This window comes from Felis catus, chromosome E1, assembly GCF_018350175.1.
Source record: "Felis catus isolate Fca126 chromosome E1, F.catus_Fca126_mat1.0, whole genome shotgun sequence".
In the NCBI taxonomy this organism is placed as follows: Eukaryota; Metazoa; Chordata; class Mammalia; order Carnivora; family Felidae; genus Felis; species Felis catus.
Window position 1 is genome coordinate 2,313,043 of NC_058381.1, and position 21,877 is coordinate 2,334,919.

The following is a 21,877-nucleotide window of genomic DNA, read 5'->3' on the forward strand; positions in this document are numbered from 1 at the left end:
CAGCTAAGGCTGAATAGCACTGTTACAGGGTCTCTCTCTCTCTCAGGCTGCTTTGTCTAGAGCAGGCTATAGTTAGGCAAGGGCAGAAGGACATTCTTGCAAAAAGCAAGGGGGGATGTGATGGTGACGGACCAGGGGCCGGAGCGGTAACAATGGAGGTGGCGGGAAATGGTCAGATTCTGGTTATGCATTCAGCCAATGACGTGTTGACTTGACAATGGCTTGGATACAGGATGTGAGGAAAAGGGCAAAGTTGACTCAGGCTTGGCCCAGGAGGCCATTCCCAGCGGGCCCTGCTCTTCCTGTTTGGTCATTTCCTGTCTGCCCACTCCATCCTGAGCTCCAGGCACTTCTGTCTCTCTCGTCTTGTCACCAGTATGGTGTGTCCCTTTTCTTCTGGCGAACGAGTCACGCTGAAAGCTGGCAGATGGACAGAAGTCTGTACCAGGCTCCAAAAACCAAAGGAGCCCACCTGGGCCGTACCAAACTATCTCTTGAAAGGATCGGTCTTCGCCGCGGAAGATTGGAGTTTCTTGGTGCTCACGGGAAGGAAAGAGCTTCGCTCTGGGAATTGGGCAGAGGAGAATTTGAACCCCAGGCCACGCTGGTCCCAACTACGATACAGAACAAGTTACTTCACCTCCGTGAGCTTTAGTTCCCACGCAGGACTATCGAGAAGATTGGCGCCTCCCCCACCTGGAGGTTTCCTCTGAGGCTGTATTTCAGCCATCACTAAAATGAAATATTGTGATCTTCTACTAATACACCTCAAATCATGCCTCCTCCCTGGATATAAATGCTTCAGTGGCTCCCCATTGCCCTCAGAAGAGAGTCCAACATCTCAGCCCAAGGCCCTCCATCATTTGCCCCTGCTGCCATCTTTCCCTACGACCCTCTCAAGGTCTGTCAAGCCAGCCACCAGGAATTTTCTTTCAAGCCAGCCACCAGGAATTTTTTGACGTCTCAAATGCCCCGGGCTCTCTTTGGCTTCAGGGCTGCCCGGATAGCTCTTGCCTCGGGTCTGGAACACACCCCTTCCCCTTCTGCATCACCGAACTCCTTCAAGGTCCCCACTGAACATTCTGGCACCCAGCAGCTGCTCCGAGGCTCTGGAGCTCAGTACGGACTAGTTGGAAGGGAGACAGAAATTCTAGTATCCCTCTCATTTACAGAAATGGTCCATTTTTTTGTTTGTTTATTTCTGAGACAGAGAGAGACAGAGCATGAGTGGGGGAGGGGCAGAGAGAGAGGGAGACACAGAGTCCGAAGCAGGCTCCGGGCTCTGAGCTGTCAGCACAGAGCCCGACCCGGGGCTCAAACTCACAGACCGCAAGATCGTGACCTGAGCCAAAGCTGGACGCTCAACCGACTGAGCCACCCAGGCGCCCCTGGTCCGTGCTTTTTTGAATGCAACTTTCTGAAAAGTTAAGCATGCACCTCTGATATATCACACAGATATGAACTTTATGAGACGTACACAAAAATGAAAAGTAAAAAGACAGAAGTGAAAATTTGTGTACATAGGGGCGCCTGGGTGGCTCAGTTGGTTGAGCATCTGACCTCGGCTCAGGTCACGATCTCATAGTTTGTGGGTTCGAGCCCCACGTCGGGCTCTGTGCTGACAGCTCAGAGCCTGGAACCTGCTTCGGATACTGTGTCTCCCTCTCTCTGCCCCTCCCCTCTCTCAAAAATAAACATTAAAAAAAAAAAATTGTGTACTGGGGCGCCTGGGTGGCTCAGTCGGTTGAGCGTCTGACTTCACTCAGGTCATGATCTCACAGTTCATGGGTTCGAGCCCCCACACAGGCTCTGTGCTGACAGCTCGGAGCCTGGAATCTGCTTCAGATTCTGTCTCCCTCTCTCTGCCCCTCCCCTGCTCACACTCTCTCTCTCTCTCTCTCAAAAATACACATTAAAAATTTTTTTAAAAATTTGTGTACTTAGGAGCTCTAACTTTTTTCCATTAAAATTTGAAAACCATTGGTTTAAAGTGGATAGAGAAGCCAGCCAGGCAGTCACAGCCGGAGGGAAAACCAGGAGGGGTGTCCTAGAAACAACAGGATGTATTTTAAGGACAGTGTGGCCAACTGTGTCAAATGCTGCAGAGGCTAAAGACAAGATTAAGTCAACCATTGAGGGCACCAGCCTGGCTCAGTCGGTACAGTGTGGGACGCTTGATCTCAGGGTTGTGAGTTCAAGCCCCACATTGAGCATGGAACCTACTTAAAAAAAAAAAAAAAAAAAAGAAAAAAAAGGGAGGTGCCTGGATGGCTCAGTTGATTGGGGTCCGATTCTTGATTTCAGCTCAGGTCTTGATCTTGGGGTCCTGCAATCAAGCCCCCTGTTGGGTTTCACGCCCAGCGTGGAGCCTAATTTTAAAAAAGAAAGAAAGAAAAAAAAAAAAGAAAGAAAGAAAATCGTCCGTTGGATCAGGCAACCAAGACCTCTAAGCGATCCATGGATCCTGCCGAGGGCATTCGTGGGGAAGAGAGGGGATGGGAGACCGGCCAGAAGAGGGGTGCTGAGTAAACCTGAGTCCAGATCTTTCCCAGGCCCCCACACTTCCCCGAGCTCCCCAACAACCTACTTGGATGTGTCCCAGGCATTTCAGAAGCAACCTGCCCCAAACTGCCTGCCTCCCCCTCATCTTCCCCCTCCTTCCGTTCTTCTCATCTGAGTAACAGCACCTCCAACCACTAGGTGTGTAAACCGGAAACCTCGCACTCGTTTCGCCCTTACATCCAACCCAGTAGCAGTTCCTGTCGGTACGACCCTCAAAATATATCCTGGATCGGACCCTTTCCACCACCTCTTCCACCCTAAGCCAAGCCACCACCATCATCTCATCCCTGGCCTTCCTGACTGGCCTGTGGCCACCCTGGCTTCCTCCAGATCTTTTCAGCGTACAAATCACGGGCGCCTGGGTTAAGTGGGTTGAGCATCCAACTCTTGGTTTTGGCTCAGATCATGATCTCATGGTTTCATGAGTTCGAGCCCCAAGTCAGGATCCTCTCTCTCTCTCTCTCTCTCTGCCCCTCCTCCTGTCTCTCTCTAAATAGATAAATCCATAAAAATTACATGTATAAAAGAGCCTAGCCTTCTCTTACTTGGAACCTTTCAACAACTCACTGTTGCTCTACAGACAGATGTCAAGCGCTTTACTACTCCCTGCAAGGCCTGCACGGACTACCTGGGGGCCCTCATCACTGCCCATCAGCCACATGGTTTTTGGTCCTTCTCCAACCACCCTCCCCCCTGCCTGATTTTCTCCTGCCTCAATGATCTTGGACTGCTCCTTTCTAGCCCGTTTCGTCAGCTTGCCTTTCCACCTAGGACCTGCTTCCCCTCCAACTCTGTACCTGGTTAGCTCCAGCTTCAATGGGCCCTCCTCTGTGAGGCCTTCCCATCGGAGGGGGGACACACCCTCCACGACCCCACTGGCCCGCTGCCTCCCTGCTCTTTCCCTGCGCGTTCAGAGCACAACTCACAACCATCCATTTGTATGCTGAGCTGTTAAAGCCCGTTTTTACTACTTTGAAACTCGGCCCACACAGATCGTGGAGCCCCCCTCTGCCCCCCCTTCCCCACCTCTGTCTCTGTTCACGGTCTCCTCCACAACAGAGTCTTCTTTTTAAGTTTATTTATTTAAAAAAATTTTTGTTAATGTTCATTTTTGAGAGAGGGAGTGCACGAGCGCGAGCAGGGGAGGGCAGAGGGAGAGGAAGTCACAGAATCAGAAGCAGGCTATTGGCTCTGAGCTGTTAGCACAGAGCCTGACGTGGGGCTCAAACTCACAGACTGCGAGTTCATGACCTGAGCGGAAATAGGGTGCTTCATCGACTGAGCCACCCAGGCGCCCCTAAGTTTATTTATTTTTGGGGGGGGAGGGGCAGAGAGAAAGAGGAAGACACAGAATGGGAAGCTGGCTCCTGGCTCTGAGCTGTCAGCACAGAGCCTGATGTGGGGCTCGAACTCACGGACCGCGAGATCATGCCCTGAGCTGAGACAGGACGCTTAACCAACCGAGCCACCCAGGTTCCCCTAAGTTTGCTTGTTTTTTTTATTTTTTTAAAAATGTTTATTTATTTTTGAGACAGAGAGAGACAGCATGAATGGGGGTGGGTCAGAGAGAGGGAGACACAGAATCTGAAGCAGGCTCCAGGCTCTGAGCTGTCAGCACAGAGCCCGACACGGGGCTCGAGCCCCCAGACTGTGAGATCATGACCTGAGCTGAAGTCGGACGCCTAACCCACTGAGCCACCCAGGCGCCCCCCCCCCCCCAAGTTTGTTTTTGAGCGAGAGGAAGAGAGAGTGCAGAGAGTGCAAGAGGGAGACAGAATCCCAACCCTGCTCAGTGCTGTCAGTGCAGAGCCCGACGCAGGGCTCGATCCCATGAACCGTGAGATCATGACCTGATCTGAGATCAAGAGTTGGGACGCCTGGGGCGCCTGGGTGGCGCAGTCGGTTAAGCGTCCGACTTCAGCCAGGTCACGATCTCGCGGTCCGGGAATTCGAGCCCCGCGTCAGGCTCTGGGCTGATGGCTCAGAACCTGGAGCCTGTTTCCGATTCTGTGTCTCCCTCTCTCTCTGCCCCTCCCCCGTTCATGCTCTGTCTCTCTCTGTCCCAAAAATAAATAAACGTTGAAAAAAATAATTAAAAAAAAAAAAAAAAAAAGTGTTGGGACGCTTAACGGACTGAGCCACCCAGGCGGCCCCACAACAGAGCTCTTTTAAGGATCATCTCAAGCACTGAAGCCTTTTATGCGCCCCCCCATACATGATGATCTGTCCCTGCGTTGAACCCCAAAGAATTTTGTAACTAATGGCACTACTCTTGAGCTGCCTTGCCTTAACTCTGACTTCTAGAGTGAATGTTCAATAAATGTGTGGCCTGGCAGGCCTGAAAACTTTACCCTACAGGAACCTTCAGTTCTAGTGGGCAGCAGAACCGCACGGTGACTTGGGCCCAAAGAGTGCTTCCGAAAGATTCTGCGGTATTTCCAACATTCTTTAGGACTCTGACGCCCACCGGTTTCAGGACCTCCTAACAAGCTAACCTCGAATGAACAGAATCCCCAGACCCAAGATTCCGTCTCAGGAAAGGGAAGGAGTCCAGAGGTGGACAATGCTTACCCTTCTTTCTCCAAGAGGTTAGACGAACAAAGACTCGAGTTCTTTATTTGCCTTTCCCTTTTAATCCCCTCCCTGCTCCAACTCTTAAAGAAGTACCCAGCAATCAATTACAAAGAAGTTCAAAGGGCCAAGGCAAGCCAGCCCAAGATTAACAGGCTCCCTCCCACGGGGGCCAAAGTCTGGATGCTGGGGTCTCCACTCAGAGCCTGGTAGTAAAAGCTGGTGCAGAATAAGGTGGTTCCAGAGGCTAGCAGTAACCCGGCCTGAAGGAGATACAAGAATACAGGCCAGTAAGAACAGGGCGGACGGAGGGAGCTGGTGGGGCATGGTCAGGGTTGGGCATGGGGGTAGGATTACCCAGAGGGGCTTTCTGCAATGGGGCACCCCTAACAGAGCCAGGCTGTGGAAGAAGTGGTGTTTGTTGGCCTTGTCGAAGAGCTGTAAGAAAAAGAGAAATGGAAGGCGGGGTGGGGGAAGGCACTTCCTAAGCAACGCTGGTGCCTGCATCCCGTGGGGGCACATCGGAAAAAGTTCGTCCCCCCGCTAAAGTCCCGGCTCGCCTGTCCCACCAGCACCCACGGCACATGCTCGCCGCCCTCCGTGCTCCGCCCCTCCCCTACTTCCCTCAGCGACCCCAGACTTGGGGCGCTCCTAGACCCGGAAGCTGGGCAGCCCCAAGTCCCTTCACCTCCTTCCCGTAGGCATCCGGGAACTGGGCGCCTGTGGAAGGAGAGGCAGAGGTTACCAGTCCGAGCACCTGCCTCCACCGCCCCGACTCCCGGGTGGAGGGAGGGCCCAGGTGGATGCCCCGAGAAGGCGTCTCATTGGTGCAAACGCACATGGGCGCTTCTGGGGACCAAACTGGACCAGGCAGAGGGCTGTCCGGTGGAGGGGAAAGCCGGCACTTCCCATAGACCCCGCCCCTGCACTAGACCCCGAAGGTCGACCCCAGCCCCCTGACCGTGCGCCCCGTAGGAGGCCAAGCCTAAGGCCCCGGCTCCGGACAAGGCGCCCAAGCGGCGGAAAGCAGCCCCCGGCCCGGCCATGGCAGTGGATGGTCACGCGCCGGAGGAACACCGCCCAGGCCACCCAAGAGGCCAGCCAATCCCAATCTCCCATGCAAATAATGTCCAAAAGTGCCCAATCCGGGACGTGTTCATTCCGGCGTCCAGGTCCTCACCCGGGTACTTGCGCCTTTGTAAAAGCTCTGCTGAGTGGCGAAGCCGCGTGGCGGGCGGAGAAACAAGAACCAATCAGGGTCGGAGGAGCGGAGCAGTGAGGGGCGGGGCGCGGAGGCGGGACTAGAGGATTTGCGTCACGGATTGGCCCACTTTCAAAGTTGATCGCTCCTTCCGATACCTACCCCCTCCCACCTCCGGCCAATTTCCAAAGATCCCGGTCCCCACGCGGAGTTCCGCCCCTTTCCCCACTGGCTCCTCCTTTTCAGCTTTAAACCAGGCCTACTCTCACAAGGAGGCGGCCGCTCGGGTAACCAAGCCCCACCCACCGCCGTCAAAACCCCGCCCACTGTCTAGATGGCCCCTCCCACGGACCCAAGGCCCCGCCTTCTTCGTGTGATGCCCCGCCCCCTTGAGTTCACCCTCCCCCTCCCCCCCACCCGCCCCCAACCCACCAACCGCGGGAGCCCGGAGGGTGGGAGACCCGGTGGGGGCGATGTCTCCACCCTGCCCCGGCCCGCTTCGTTCATCCGTCGGTCTGTCCGCTCCCGCCCCCTTCTCCCGTCTCCAATCCCCCCACACTCTGGAGGGCGGGCGGGCAGGCGGGTACGAGCGAGGGGTGTGCGCCGCTCTCTCCGCAGGGGGCGGGGGAGGCGGCCGCGCGGTGACGCGCGGGGCTGCTGCGGCTGCTCCGCCGGCGGATCATCACTCTCGGGCTGGGATGGACGCGGGGCGGGCGGGCCCTGGCGCGCGGAGCCAGGAGTCCGGGCCTCCTGGCTGCTGAGCGTCTCCCGAAGCCTCCCCTTTACCCCCGCTGCCCCTCCTAGGAGCCCTGCCGACCCCCACCCCGGGGCTCCAGACCCGGCTCCCGCCCTCCTCTGACTCCCTGGACCTCCCCCTCCCGCCCGCCCTCGGGATCGACTAGATCCCTCCCCCTCCCCGAGGATTCCGGCTGGATCCCTGCCCCTGCACCGCGGATCCTGCGCTCCCGGGCTCCGGGCCCCTGGGGATTGCCGTGGACACCTCCTCCCGCACCCGATCCCTTAGGATCTTCCGCCTGTACCACCTTCTGGTCCCTCGAAGCCGGCCCACGGAGCCAGTGGATCCCCAATCCAGTCCTGTCTCGTTGCCCCCTCTTCGCTCCGCCGGCCCCACTGCGGGGTTCCCTGTTCTCGGGTTCCTCCTGACCCCATCCCCTACCTCTCCTTTCCCCGGGGATCGACTGGATCCCGGCCCCGCCCCCCGGGGCTGGGGCGATCCCCCTCCCCCGCCCGGTGAGGCGCTGCGGGCGGGGGCTGGGCCTGCGGGGCCGCGGGGGCTCAGAGGCCGCCGCCCCCCTCCCGAAGCCCATCCGCCCCCTACTCGGAGCCCTGGATGGAGGCACCACGGCCCCAGGGCTGAGCCAGGTAGGAGCTAAGCCGGGCCGGGTGGAGGGGGGTGCGTGGCGGTCCACTGGGGTCTCCTTTTCCCCATCTCTCTCCCTGCGCCTGGTTTCCCCCCAGCCTGCTCTGTCTGCGTGTCTCCGCCTAGGGATGCTCTCGCCGTGTCTCTGCGTCTCGGTCTCTTTGTCTCTGCCTCTCTCCAGCCCATGAATGATCCTTTGAATGGGCCCACAGACCCCGTGTGTTCCCATCTCCCCCTCCCCCTCCTTCTCCCCTTCCCGGCCAAGCCATTTTCCCCACTGCAGGAAGAGGGGGGGGCCTGCGGCCTGAGCCCCCCTCCCTCAATTCTCCCCGGCTGGGGGAGTCAGGCCTGGGCAGGAATGGAGAGAGCAAGGCAGAGGGATAGGGAGAAGGAGGGGGAGAAAGATGTGGCAGACAGAGATGGGGCGAGAAAATGGGGGAGACAGAGATAGGGAAAGAGGGGAGAGAGAGAGAGAAGTAGAAGGGGCTTAAGGGAGAAATTTGGGGAAGAGGTTTGAAGGAGAGAGAAAGATGAGCCACGGCGAGGAGGGAGATGTGGAAAGATTCGTGGAAGAGAGAAGGGGAAAGGACTGAAGGCAGAAACAAGAGCAAGCTGGAAGAGGCCGGGAAAGATGCTCCGAGGGAGCATCATGGAGAGGAGAGAGGTGAGGGGAGGGAAGGGAGAGAAGCTGGCAGTGAGGAGGCCAGGGGCCCAAAGTACCTTAAAGGGGGGGGGGTGGCAGAAACAGACCATGTTAGTAGGAGGGGGAGGGGGAGGCAGGGCCATGGAAGCAGAACCCAGCCTGGCTTGGACAGAGGAGATCCTGAGGGAGCCAGCCCCAAGCCCCCTCCTGGTGATGGGGGAACAGGAGCTTAAGAGGACCTGAAGAGGGGGAGGGCACGACTGGGTGTGTGTGGTAAGGATTCCTGTGTCCTCAGCTCTGGAATAAATTGACACCTGCAGAGAGCCACCCGCGGGCTGGCGCCTGGCTCCGAAAACCCCGCGTCAGCAAACAGCTCTGGCGGCTGTTGGGGGGGGGGGGACAGGGGGCGCCTGCTGGAATGACCTGGGTGTCTGCCCCTTTGGTCTGATCTTGTCTCTTGTCCTGTCCCTGCTGTCCTGAGCATCCAGGCATCAGAGCAGCAACTGTGGGGGGGCTGGCAAGGGGAAGGGGACATCAGTAGCTGAGATGGGGTGAGCAGAAAGCCGAGGTTTGACCCCCCCCCCCCAGGACGGAGGTCAAAATGCCACGCGTGGAAGAGGCGTCTGGGGTCCAAGGCTGTTGGAGACTGTGGGAGGGGGGCAGTGGGTGGACGCATGTGATGCCCTCCAAACCCACCTCAGCACCCCTTCTCCCCAGCCAGAGGCCTGGTCACTAGGGCTAGGCTCTGATTGGCCCACAAGGGGCAAGAGGCGGATCTTTTAGGGTTCTCCAGGCCCCAATCTCCCGCTCCCCTCAACACATACACTTCTTTCTCTATGCTAAGGTTGGGGAAAACTCACGCCTCTGCCCTCATGCCCTGAATGTACCCCGCGACCAAGCCAGCCCCTTCCCCTCTTCCTCCAGACCCCCCTCTAGGGTTAAAGCTGCAGCCGGTTGCCGAGGTAACATTGCGGGGCAGCATCCCGTCGCCCGGCAACCGGCCGCAGGATCACGCATCTGTCCCCGGATTTGCCCCTCCAGCATCCCCTGCCTACTCGAGGCCCTGCCTCAAGGCACCTTAACTCCTGATGGAAGGAATGAGGAACACCTGGGGAAAGGGGATCCCCCCCCCCCTTGCTGCACAGATTCTTAGGGGATGGGCTGTGGAAGGAAGGAAAAGGTGCTGGGCTCCTGCGGTCCCAAGAAGGGCCCGAGTCTGGCCGGGGTGGGGGTTCAGTGCCTGGAAATTACAGCTGAGGAGTAATTAACACGTATAAACAAACCCGCCACTTCCTGCTAATTAATGACTTGGTATTTTTATTTTCTCTTCCTTGTCTCTCTCGTCCCTCCCAGGGAGGTGGGAACTGGGACTCCTGAGTCCCCCAGCAACGCCTGCCTAGGAGGGACAAAGCAGCTGGAAGGGTGGGGGGCAGGCTGGTTCTGGGGAGCTGGCCTGCTTCTCCTCTGGCTCTGTCCTGGACCTGTGCCGCATCTTGACCCTACCCTAGCCTTAGACTTTTCTATCTGGGTCCCTGCTTTCGGGGTGGGGTGCTGGGGTGGGAGGGGGAGGCGCTAGGGGGCCGGACGGTGGAAGAAGGGGGGCAACTTGGTGTGGATTCCAAGTCACTAACCACTTGTCTCTTGTTTTCCCCATTCCCTTCTGTCTGCCCTGTCCAATTTCCCTTCCCTTCTTCCACTTCTCCGTATTGTTCTGTCTGTCTGTCTGTCTGTCTGTCTGTCTCTTGCATACCCCGTCCCTCCTCCCCCCGCAGGTCGGGCCTGCCTTCACCTTCTCCCATTTCTTTCCCCTTCCCCACCCCTCGCCCCCTCCATGGAGAGGAACAGACCCCTTCTCTGTCCAGTCTAACCCAGGTCCCTCCCCACCCCCCTCCTCCCTCCTTTCCCCCACCCCCTTCCCCCCTCCTGGGGCAAGGGGGGCCTCCCTCCCTCTCCCCCCCCTTCTCTCTCTCTCCGAGGGGGGGGGTCCCGGGGAGGGAGGGGGGGTCCCCCGATCAGCATGTGGCTCCTGGCGCTGTGTCTGGTGGGGCTGGCAGGGGCTCAACGGGGGGGAGGGGGTCCTGGCGGCTCCCCGGGTGGCCCGGGCCTGGGCCTCAGCAGCCTCGGGGAGGAGCGCTTCCCGGTGGTGAACACGGCCTATGGGCGAGTGCGCGGCGTGCGCCGTGAGCTCAACAACGAGATCCTGGGCCCCGTCGTGCAGTTTTTGGGCGTACCCTACGCCACGCCACCCCTGGGCGCCCGCCGCTTCCAGCCGCCCGAGGCCCCCGCCTCGTGGCCCGGCGTGCGCAACGCCACCACCCTGCCGCCCGCCTGCCCGCAGAACCTGCACGGGGCGCTGCCCGCAATCATGCTGCCTGTGTGGTTCACCGACAACTTGGAGGCGGCCGCCACCTACGTGCAGAACCAGAGCGAGGACTGCCTGTATCTGAACCTCTACGTGCCCACCGAGGACGGTAAGGGCGCGGGCACCAGGCGGGGCACCCCGTGGACGCAGGCCACAAACGCGCATGCGGACCCTCGGGCGCCGGCACCTGCTGGCCTTTGTGGGGGGGCCGTGAGAGGCGCTGTGTGCCTGCAGGCGCCGAGTGCCCTCCGAGGGTGGCCCCGGGCGCCTGGCGGGCAGTCCCAGGAACGCATCCCACAGACAGCCACCCCGGACGTTCTCTGGGGGGCTTAGCGACCCCATCCCCGCAAAGGCGCGCACAGAGTGGCCCCTGAGGGTGACCAGGCATCGGAAGCACCTGTTACCCGCCTAGACGCCCACTCCAGCTCTGTGCCACCTCCCACGCCCAGGCCTGGGCTCCTCCCGAGGAATACCCACTTTAGTGACTTCTGCCCCTCAAGACAGACAGAGACTCCCTTTCCTCCAGGTGTGCTTGGACAGACTGCCACCTCCCACATCGCATCCAGAGGGCCTCACCCGAGCTCAGCGTCTCCTCTTCAGACAGCTCTGTCCCCTGACCCCTGTGCACCCCTGAAGGATCAGGGACCCCCCCTCCCCCGCCTCGCCAGGGGCCCCTCCATTCAGAGCCCAGCACACCCATCCCCATCAGAACATCTTTCCCTCAGGGCTCTGGAGCGGGCTGCCCTCGTGAGGTGCGCCCCAGCAGGGCACACGGCCCCCAGCACACTGCCCGGAAAGTTCTCCCCGGGCCAGCCTTCAGCACACGGGGTATCTCTCAGGGTACCTTCCAGCTGTCCTTATATGATATCCTTGTATCACTGCTCCCGTCTATGTCCACGAACACCCCCATATCATTACTCCAGAACACCCCCACACCGCCACCTATGGATCACGTGACCTAGCGAGAGCGCTTACCCGAGTAACCCCGCACGTGGCCATTCACACCACAGTCCCCAGCACCCTCAACACTTCCCAGGCGTCGGTTACCCCGACCCTTCCTAGTCCCAGGAAGGGACTCGCATCACGACTCAGGCTGTGACAGTGCGCCCAGCGGCCCTTTCCCCTACCCACAGATCCAGTGCTCGGACACCTCACGCCCAACACATTCCGTTCCAGCCACCCTGTGTTCCTTGTACCAGCCATGCACCCCAACACCGTAACCACCCTTCCCATAGAAACCATGCCTCCTAGCAACCCATGCCCACGACGCTCAGAAGTCTCATCTACCGCAATCCTACCCAGATTCCAAGCACCTCAATGCACCCCACACCTCCTCCCCAATACCGCGACCCCCTCCACGTGAGGGCCGTCCACCCCCCGCCCCGCTGCCCTCTCACGGGCCACCCACCCCGACAGCCTACCTACCCCTAACGATGGCCTGTGAGTCGTCCACCCGGTACTTCCCACCAATGGGCTGTCCACCCTGCCCCCACGCCACCCACGCCCACACCTTCTGTATTTTTAACCGTCTCTTATCACAGACCTGCTTGGGCCTGACACATTCAGGTGATCTCACTGAATCCTCACATCAGCTCTGGGAGGAAGAGGTTGACTCAGGCAGGCGCGCCCTCGCGCTCGCGCACGCGCGGGCACGAACGCACAACATTCTCACGCCCACACGTGCCCTGCTGACTTCATCCCCAGTCGCTTCCTGATCCTACTGGGTCCCTATGGGGCCATCACCGGTAGCTGGGAGAAGCCTTCCAGAGACTGGCTTAGGCCTTGCGGACCCGTCCCTCCCCGCGCTGGTCCTTATGTCAATGCGGAGAGATTAATCAGCGGGGGGACGGGGGGGACCCCTCCGATTCCTGGGCTCTAGCTCTCCCCTGACCATTCCCCAGTCTGGAAGAAACCTGAAACCAAACTGCGAGCCCAGTCTGGGGCCTTTCCTTGACAAGGGGCACACTTTGTGCCTCCCGGCACGTTCTGGCTGGCACCTTATGTGTCAGGGCACTGTGTTTCCTGTTCCCTATGTGGGGACCGAACCCCGAACTGGGGAGGGGGCGCTTTCTGGCGTTAGAGCAGTGGCGGGGTGGGGTGGGGGAAGGTGCTCACGACCCCGGTGGGAAGTTTACCGTTCTGGACCGGGGTGGGGGAGAGTAGGCCTGGGTAAGGGGGGAGGTTGGGGGGCGCAGAGGGAAGAGGTGGAATGGAGGGCAAGACCTGATGACCCCTTTCCCTGCTTCGCCCCACACTGGGGAGGTGGGGTGAGAAGCCAGGCCCGTGAGTGCGGAAGGGAGAGGCGTGCTGGCGGGTGAGAGGCTGGGCAGGCGGCGGGCGGCCCGACTGACCTACCCCCAGCCCTCCGGTGGGCAGCTGAGGGCCTCCAGGGGCTGCGAGCTGGGGGGGGGGGGGGTCTCTGCTCTGCCCCCCGGATCGGTCCTTTCCGCTGCAGCCCCCGTCTCTCAGTCTGGGGGAGCAGGCAGGTGCCGCGCGGGCCCTGAAGAGGGCCTGTGCGAGTGGTGGCCCCGTGGTACAGCTGGCCTTGGTGACCCGGGCTCGGGTGGGCCTCCCCTCCCCTCCCCACCCCCACCTCTAACACCGCTTAATTTCCAGCGATTAGCAAACACTTCGACAAGCCAAGTCAATGTCTTTAAAACAGGCTTCAGCCCACTCAGGCCCCGGCCCCCCCCCCACCCCGCCCACCTCCAAAACCAGCCTTTTCTTCGGGGCATGACTTTTTCCGGGAAGGGGAACAAAATCGGGTTGTAGAAACGTTTTTCTCTTTTCTTGGTTTCTTTTTCTTGCGACCAAATTTTGCTTTTTTCGGCTTATTTTTTCTGCCCCCACCCTCCCCTTTTCTGCTTTCTGCCCTCCCCTCCCCATCCACCACCTCCCCCCGACCCCCATCTTTCCCCACAAAATTGTCCTTTTTTCTCTGTTTTGTGTTCCCGGTCTTAGGTCCGCTCACAAAAAAACGTGACGAGGCGACGCTCAATCCGCCGGACACAGGTAGATTTAAAAATCCGGCTGCTGCATGTGGTTGCTGATAAGAGGACGGTCACGGCCCTGCCCCTAACTAAATGCCCCCGCAGCCCTCCAGGCCCCTAAGTCGTTGTCCCCAACTAAACACGAAAAAGAAAAGAAAAGAAAAATTTGTAATAATTGGAAACGAGAATTGCGAAAGCTGCAAACGCAATCCGAACCATGTTGGACCCAGTAGCGAACTTGCAAGGAAAGCTAAACGCAGCAAAAATGAAAGTGAAACCACAATTGGATGCTTAGCGTTTGACAGAAATTTGGGCTGGCTTGCCACTCGTGACGAGTAACATTTGAGGGAGAAAACAAAAAAGCCACACAAACTTTAATTTGGAGCAAGACTCCATTTGAAACAGACACAAATCTAAAGTTGGCAAATTGGTGGCCCAGTTGAAACGGCAGAACCAAAAGCCTGCTGCGATTTCCAAAAGCCTAGCAGATGCAGGAAACGCAAACATTCGAAGCAAATGAAAGAATTTGGAAATTTTTGAAAGCAGGGCCCAATATCTTGGAGTTTCACCGCAAAATTTTGAAAAGGAAAAAAAAATGCAAAGAACTTTTTTCTTTTTTTCTTTTTTTCCGAAAAAAAAAAAAATGGATCTTTTTGGTTTTTGGGTTTTTTTTTTTTTTTCTTTTCTTGTCGAATCTGCCCCCCGAGAGCTTCTTGTTTTTTGGTTGTTGTTTTTTTCTTTCTTTCTTCTTTCTTGATCCTGTTTTTTGTTGTTGGTTTTGAATTCTTGTCGCCCCCCAGCTCCCCTCCCTGCTCCTTCCCTTTCTGACCCCCCCCTCCTCCCACACTGGGAGTGGAGGTGCCGGGTGGGGAGGAGGGGGAGAACTGAGGACTTTAAGAGAGAGCCTTGCAGGGCGGACTCCAGCCCGAGTCTGGAGCAAGGGGAAGGACGAGGTTTGGAGAGGGCGCAGACAGGGCAGAGCCCAAGGGGCAGGGGGAGGTGGCAGAGAAGGTCCTGAGAGACTGGAGGCTGGAAAGCTGTCCGTAGGGGCGGAGGGGAGTGTCTCAGTGGCCTGCGGGCTGACCTCGTGGCAGGAGCAAAGTTTCCAGCAGGAGGGAGGTGAGCAGAGGCCCTGGGGATGAGCTGTGGAGGCCCAGGCCCGGCTCTCGTTTGTTGAATGCCCAGGCTACTCAGACATGGCAGGCGTCAAGAAGGAGGAGGGCCCGCGGGGCCATGGGTGACCCCAGCCCGGCGCTGTGGCTGAATCGTGTGGGAGGGGCTGCAAGGGAGGGTACTTGCCATAGCCCTGGGGACCACTGTGGCGGGCCCTCCCAGGCTCCCACCCTCTTCTGGAATCTGTCACTCCTCGGTGTGGTCTGGAGGGCCTCAAGGGCCTACCGCACGTGGCAGTGACTGACGGGATCCTTTAGGGACATGGCAAGAGGGATGTCCGGTGCAGAACCCAGGGTCAGGCCAGTTTGTTGCGGGGCGGCGGGGGGGGGGGGGGGGGGGGGGCTCTGAGAGTACAGAGCCGGGCCCTGGCTTTATCAGGCAGGCTCTCTCCCACCCTGCCTCCTCCTGCACAGTAATTAGGCTGGGGGTTGCCATGGTAACTGGGGAGGTGACCTAGAAAGGAATTAGGGCGGGGAGGAGACCAAGCCCCCAGGGACCCTAGGCTGGCACCCCCTCACCCACAGACCAGGCTACCACGTGGACATGAGGCCCAAGGCCTGAGTCTGAGGAGCGGCCAGGACCCTCCCAGCATCCCTAGCGCCAGACTTGGGAGTCTGGTCTCCCTAGGAGCGGGAAGGCGATTTGCTGCGTGTGTGTGTGGGTTGGGGGGTCCCCCGGGTCCAGCAGATGCCCTGGGGAGGGTCCCCCGCTCACCCCGGCCTCTTAGGCTTCTCGGAAGGTCTGTGTGGCATTGGGAGACGTGCCGTGGGGCAGACTGGCAGGAGGTGAGGAGGGACCTTCGGCCAGGGCTAGACGGGGAGGGGGGGGAGGGGAATCCGGTCTTGCCCCCCCAGGGATGGGAGCGACACGTCCCCTGAGCTCCGGGCCCGGTCCTCCGTAGCCCCGGGAGCTGGGCGGTGCTGCTTCTGGTCTGACTGTGCTCTTGTCCCCCGACCCTGGCCCACCGCCCGCCCCCTCCCCACGCAGATATCCGGGACTCTGGGAAGAAGCCCGTGATGCTGTTTCTGCACGGCGGCTCCTACATGGAGGGCACCGGCAACATGTTCGACGGCTCCGTCCTGGCCGCCTATGGGAACGTCATTGTAGCCACGCTCAACTACCGACTTGGGGTGCTCGGTGAGGGTGGACGGCCAACTCTAGGGGCTGGAGTCTGGGAGGGGGCCCTGGCGGGCGGTGTTCCCCTCGACCCGGCAGAAGCGGAAGGGCTTCTGGGCTAGACTGGGCTGCCCAGAGAGGGGGCCGGGGTGCTGCGACACCCCCAGGAAGGCCCTCTCCTCCTCTCCTCCCAGGTTTTCTCAGCACCGGGGACCAGGCTGCGAAAGGGAACTACGGCCTCCTGGACCAGATCCAGGCCCTGCGCTGGCTCAGCGAAAACGTTGCCCACTTTGGGGGTGACCCCGAGCGCATCACCATCTTTGGATCTGGAGCGGGGGCCTCCTGTGTCAACCTTCTGATCCTCTCTCACCATTCGGAAGGTACCGGCGACCCCGCCGCCTGCCCCCTCTCCCCGTCCCCTTTGCCTGCCACACTCGGATGCTCCCGGGCCCCGCCCCCCCCTTCCCGCCTTGGGCTAACACAGCCCAGCCTGAGGTCTGCCTGTCCCTGCCAGGGTTGTTCCAGAAGGCCATCGCCCAGAGCGGCACCGCCATCTCCAGCTGGTCGGTCAACTACCAGCCGCTCAAGTACACGCGGCTGCTGGCGGCCAAGGTGGGCTGCGACCGCGAGGACAGCGCCGAGGCCGTGGAGTGTCTGCGCCGGAAGCCTTCCCGGGAGCTGGTGGACCAGGATGTCCAGCCCGCCCGGTATGGGGGTGGGAGAGGGCCCGGGCCAGGCCTTCACTTGCCTTGTTGGTTCCAAGGAGGTTGAGGGTGAGAGGTGCCCGCAGGCAAGGAGAGGTGGGCTTCGGGCCCCCCCTACCGGCCCCACCTTCTTCTCTCGGAAGCCGTCCCTAGGTGGAGGTGCCCAAACAGAGCGAGGGGGCGCACGGTGCCATGAGGTGCTTCAGGGACGACTTCCCGAGAGGCCAAGCGCCCTGAAGGACTCAGGAGATTTTTAAGTAGGGGAGAAGGGTCTTGCGAGCACAGGGCTCGGCAGGCTATGAGCTGAGAGGAGGCCAGGGGGCAGGTGATGAGACCCTGACCCCTTCTCCCCAGCTACCACATCGCCTTCGGGCCCGTGGTGGACGGTGACGTCGTCCCCGATGACCCTGAGATCCTCATGCAGCAGGGAGAATTCCTCAACTATGACATGCTCATTGGTGTCAACCAAGGAGAAGGCCTCAAGTTCGTAGAGGACTCGGCGGAGAGCGAGGACGGCGTCTCCGCCAGCGCCTTCGACTTCACCGTCTCCAACTTCGTGGACAACCTGTATGGCTATCCGGAGGGCAAGGATGTGCTTCGAGAGACCATCAAGTTCATGTACACGGACTGGGCCGACCGGGACAACGGCGAGATGCGCCGAAAGACGCTGCTTGCGCTGTTTACAGACCACCAGTGGGTGGCGCCGGCCGTGGCCACCGCCAAGCTGCACGCCGACTACCAGTCCCCGGTCTACTTTTATACCTTCTACCACCACTGCCAGGCGGAGGGCCGGCCCGAGTGGGCGGACGCAGCGCACGGGGACGAGCTACCCTACGTCTTCGGCGTGCCCATGGTGGGCGCCACCGACCTCTTCCCCTGCAACTTCTCCAAGAATGACGTCATGCTCAGCGCCGTGGTCATGACCTACTGGACCAACTTCGCCAAGACCGGGTGAGGGCCGGCGGGGCCGGGTGGGGCGCCCCCTGCAGGCCAAGGCGCGCACACCCTCCATCCTCCGCGCGGTCTCCCTCGCGCCCCCCCTCCACAGTCGTCATTCCGCCATCTAACCCTGACCCCTCTCCGCCCAGGCACCTGTTGGACGCCTCCTCAGTGCCACGCACTGACCGTCCGCGGGGTCCGACAGAGAGGGCCCTGTCCTTCGCGGGGTGGGGCGGCTCGCTTGGCGGCTTTGGCTCCGGGTCGGTCTCTCCCGCCCTCCTCCCTCTCTCCCGACACTCTGCTCTCGGTCTGATGCTCTGGGCTGTGTATGGGAGCGTGTGTGGGGACTTGTGTCTGTCCGGCTCTCTCTCACCGTTTCTTCGGATCCACGGATGCCTCTCCCTCTCTCTCTTCTGTTTACCTTTTGCCTGCTGGTTTCTCTCCTGTGTCTTCGACTCTCGGTTTCTGACTTTTTTATTTATTTTTGAGAGCTACAGACAGAACGCGAGCAGGGGAGGGGCAGAGAGACAGACGGAGAGAGAGGGGGATGGAGACACAGAATCCGAAGCAGGCTCCAGGCTCTGAGCTGTCAGCCCAGAGCCCGATGCGGGGCTCGAACCCAGGAGATGTGAGGTCACGACCTGAGCCGAGTCGGACGCTTAACCTACTGAGCCACCCAGGCGCCCCTCTAAAATGTGTCCCTCTCCCTCAGTCGCAGCTGCTGCCCCTCTCACTGGCTGTCTCTCTTCCTGTCTCGCATTCTCTGGCTTTCCTTCCGTGTCCCGGGCTCTCCGCATCTCTGTGGGGCGCGCGCGCGCGCGCGCGCGCGCACACACACACACACCGTCCCCCACCCCCTCCCCCTCGGGGCCTCCCCCTCACTCCCCCTCTCCCTGCCCTCCTGTGCCCACAGCGACCCCAACCAGCCGGTGCCGCAGGACACCAAGTTCATCCACACCAAGCCCAACCGCTTCGAGGAGGTCGTGTGGAGCAAGTTCAACAGCAAGGAGAAGCAGTACCTGCACATCGGCCTGAAGCCGCGCGTGCGCGACAACTACCGCGCCAACAAGGTGGCCTTCTGGCTGGAGCTCGTGCCGCACCTGCACAACCTGCACACGGAGCTCTTCACCACCACCACGCGCCTGCCGCCCTACGCCACGCGCTGGCCGCCGCGCCCCCCGCCCGGCGCCCCGGGCACCCGCCGGCCCCCGCCGCCCGCCACGCTGCCGCCCGAGCCCGAGCCCGAGCCGGGGCCCCGGGCCTACGACCGCTTCCCCGGGGACTCCCGAGACTACTCCACGGAGCTCAGCGTCACGGTGGCCGTGGGCGCCTCGCTCCTCTTCCTCAACATCCTCGCCTTCGCCGCGCTCTACTACAAGCGGGACCGGCGGCAGGAGCTGCGGTGCCGGCGGCTCAGCCCCCCGGGCGGCTCGGGCTCCGGCGTGCCGGGAGGGGGCGCCCTGCTGCCCGCCGCCGGCCGCGAGCTGCCGCCCGAGGAGGAGCTCGTGTCGCTGCAGCTGAAGCGGGCGGGCGGCGTCGGGGCGGACCCCGCCGAGGCCCTGCGCCCCGCCTGCCCGCCCGACTACACCCTGGCCCTGCGCCGGGCGCCGGACGACGTGCCTCTGCTGGCCCCCGGGGCCCTGACCCTGCTGCCCAGCGGCCTGGGGCCCCCGCCGCCGCCGCCGCCCCCCTCCCTCCACCCCTTCGGGCCCTTCCCCCCGCCGCCCCCCACCGCTACCAGCCACAACAACACGCTACCGCACCCCCACTCCACCACTCGGGTATAGGGGGCGGCGGGGGGAGGCCCTCCTCCTCCCCAGCCGTCCCCCCACCCCCACCAACCCCCCACCCCCCACCCCCCGCCGGCGGGCAGTGCCGCTCGGGAGGCAGGGAGGACCGCTCGGCGACAGGCTTTTCCTGCGCGGGGAGTGGCGGGGGCGGGGGCGGGGGCGGGGGGGGGGGCGGTGGGCGTCACGCGCGGAGGAGCATGAGGTGGACACGGGTTTTCCTCGCCAGGATGCCGAGAGGCCCTTTCTCTTCTCTGGACCTGGGCCTCGGAACAACTCGGGGGGGGCGTTTCGTCCCCTCCATTGGGACACCAGTCTTAGGTGTGCGGAAACGTGGAAGTATTTTCCCACGTGGAGGTGTGCTTTCTCACGAGGGGGTGCGTTTTGCCATGTGCAGGGTGAGGTTTTTTTTTTGCCGCCCTGGACACATGTTGGCCCCCTCGAAGAGTTTCTGCGGGGATTTGTACCCCAGAATCCCGTTCCCTCCTGCCTTCTCCCACCTCCTCCCCTCCCCCACCCCATGGAGACCCTGGAAATGGCGTGTTCACGGACCCGTGACCCTTGGCCACCGGACAGACACAGCAGGGTGGTGCCTGGGAAGCAGCGAGGAAATCACAGTCCCCCCGCCCACCCCCACCCCGGCTCCCTGCCCCACCCCCCTCTGCCCCAGCCAAGCATGTTTATTCCCCCCACCCCTGGCATATGTCAGATGAAGCACGTTCTCTGGGTGGGCCTGGCCTTCGCAGACGACAGACACAGATTCCCTGCCAGGGGGAGGGAGGGAGGAGATCCGTGCACCCCCGTGCTCCCCGGGGAACTTGTTTCCCCACGGGTCCGGGACACATTTCTCCTGGTGGAAACGCCTTCTTGCATGTGGATGTGTGTGTTCCCATGCGGACGGCCCCCGGCTCTCCGGCGCTCCTTGGCCTCCCCGCCAGGTCCAAGAAGGCCTAGCGCCCCGTTCCTCCCCACCCGGCAGGTGGGGACAGACTCCAGACAGACAGAAGCTGGGGGTGGGGGTGGGGGGATGTACAACTCCTGGGGGCAGAGCTCTGCCCCTCTCCAAGAGATGCTAAGTTGGGGGGGGGCATGGCGTGCCACCCACAGAGGCCATGCATGTTTGACCAAAGCCCTCACTGGGGTCTGAGGACAGCCTTTCCCTCAGTCCTCAGATCATTGCTTATCCGTGCCAAACTGCGTAGGTGGGTTTGAGGGGTGGGGTGGGGGGAAGACCCTCAAAACGTGCCAAGGATTCCCCAGTCCTGGGCCAGGGCAGGTAACTGTGGAGACAGGGGGGGACACGGGGTGGGGGGGGAGGGGAAGCGGCAGCTACAAGGGTCCCGCCCGTGTCTCCGCTCTTCACTGTGTCTCATCCCCTCCCTCGGTGCCTCGGTGTCCTAATCCCCCAACCCTGTCTCCCTCTTTGAAGCCATCCCGTCTCGATGTCAGACCACCTTCTCCCCTTGGATGTCCTCCCCTTCTCTGACCTGGCCCCCCCCTTCCCTCGGCCGGCCAGGGCTCAAGGAAAGGCGCGGGGGAGAGCAGGGGGGCGAGGCTTCGAGGGACAGGTTGGGGAGAGAATGAGGTCAGCCGTGCCCAGGAACAGATGGAGGGGCAGTGGGGGGCGGGGCCTGGGCAGACAGCAGCAGGGAGAATCTGAAAGGACATGTGTGAGGTGACTGCCCGGGAAGGAGGTGCCCCAGGACAAAGGGCTTGGGCCTCTGGGGACAGGAACGTCGTCAGGAAGGGTTTGAAGGGACACCAGCAGGAGGAGCATCCTCGCCTGCTGGCATTTTGCGGGTTTGTGCCAAACTTGAGTAGGGGGTGGGGTGCCGTCTTCCACACCCGGGTCCAGAACCCCTGGCCTTGGCTCCCCAAAGCCCTTGCCTCCTGACTGTCCCTTCTCCCACCTCCCCCCATGGAGACTTAGTTCTTTTCTGCCCCCTTCCCTTGCCTGGTCTAGCTCCTCTCCAAACAGCCACGTCCTCTAAATGCTAGGGACCTGGGCCCCAAACCCTGTAGACAGATGCCCCCCCCAAGCTGGGGCACGGGAGGGGGGCTGGGGGACCCCATGATTCAGCCACGGACTCCAATGCCCAGCCCCTCTCCCCAGAACAACCCCCTGACAATCCCATGTCCCTGCCCCAACCCTTCGCGGCTCTGTACACATTTTTAAACCTGGCAAAAGATGAAGAGAATATTGTAAATATAAAAATTTAACTGTTGTTCGTGCGTGCTCTGATGGGGGTGGGGGCCCGAGGAAACGAGCCGTCGGGAGGCCCCCCTGCCCGCGCCGGGGAGGCAGTCGGAGCCCACAGCCCATCTCGGCTGATGGCTTCGAAGGCTGAGAGAAAGGGGGAGAGGGTGCTGGGGTGAGGCTGCTATGGTGGCAGGGTTGTTTGGGGAGTTCCGTTCGGGGCCCAGGTGTGGGCAGGGGATGAGCCTGGT

At 61.0% G+C, this 21,877-nt stretch overlaps 2 protein-coding genes across 4 annotated transcripts; one reads left to right on the plus strand and one right to left on the minus strand.

Annotated features, from left to right (window-relative positions):
• Nucleotides 1-5,162: 5,162 nt before the first annotated feature.
• Nucleotides 5,163-6,234, minus strand: TMEM256 (transmembrane protein 256). The gene is made up of 4 exons (XM_003996169.4): nucleotides 6,095-6,234; nucleotides 5,822-5,853; nucleotides 5,491-5,571; nucleotides 5,163-5,396 (listed from the first exon to the last, which is right to left on the minus strand). The coding sequence occupies exons 1-4, from the start codon at nucleotides 6,177-6,179 to the stop codon at nucleotides 5,253-5,255; spliced, it is 342 nt and encodes a 113-aa protein (XP_003996218.1). The 5' UTR covers nucleotides 6,180-6,234; the 3' UTR covers nucleotides 5,163-5,252.
• A 737-nt stretch (nucleotides 6,235-6,971) lies between these two features.
• NLGN2 (neuroligin 2) lies at nucleotides 6,972-21,654 on the plus strand. 3 transcript variants are annotated; one of them, XM_023244702.2, is made up of 8 exons: nucleotides 6,973-7,717; nucleotides 10,131-10,829; nucleotides 13,682-13,732; nucleotides 15,871-16,020; nucleotides 16,194-16,379; nucleotides 16,514-16,706; nucleotides 17,058-17,654; nucleotides 18,556-21,654. In XM_023244702.2, the coding sequence occupies exons 2-8, from the start codon at nucleotides 10,376-10,378 to the stop codon at nucleotides 19,427-19,429; spliced, it is 2,505 nt and encodes an 834-aa protein (XP_023100470.1). In that variant the 5' UTR covers nucleotides 6,973-7,717; nucleotides 10,131-10,375; the 3' UTR covers nucleotides 19,430-21,654. The 3 variants fall into 3 exon arrangements, with proteins under 3 accessions (XP_023100471.1, XP_023100470.1, XP_044900339.1); XM_045044404.1 differs by having other exon boundaries at nucleotides 6,977-7,717; nucleotides 10,697-10,829; XM_023244703.2 differs by lacking the exon at nucleotides 13,682-13,732 and having other exon boundaries at nucleotides 6,972-7,717.
• Nucleotides 21,655-21,877: the final 223 nt, after the last annotated feature.

Bases quoted from the DNA above. Each gene is read 5' to 3' on its own strand.
- TMEM256 (XM_003996169.4), bottom strand. From the start codon at position 6,179: ATGGCCGGGCCGGGGGCTGCTTTCCGCCGCTTGGGCGCCTTGTCCGGA. The intron at 5,854-6,094 runs GTCAGGGGGCTG...CTCCTTCCACAG, and splicing joins GGCCTCCTACGGGGCGCACG to GCGCCCAGTTCCCGGATGCC. The intron at 5,397-5,490 runs GTAATCCTACCC...TATCTCCTTCAG, and splicing joins ATTGCAGAAAGCCCCTCTGG to GCCGGGTTACTGCTAGCCTC.
- NLGN2 (XM_023244702.2), top strand. From the start codon at position 10,376: ATGTGGCTCCTGGCGCTGTGTCTGGTGGGGCTGGCAGGGGCTCAACGG. The intron at 13,733-15,870 runs GTAGATTTAAAA...CTCCCCACGCAG, and splicing joins GCTCAATCCGCCGGACACAG to ATATCCGGGACTCTGGGAAG. The intron at 16,021-16,193 runs GTGAGGGTGGAC...CTCTCCTCCCAG, and splicing joins CTACCGACTTGGGGTGCTCG to GTTTTCTCAGCACCGGGGAC.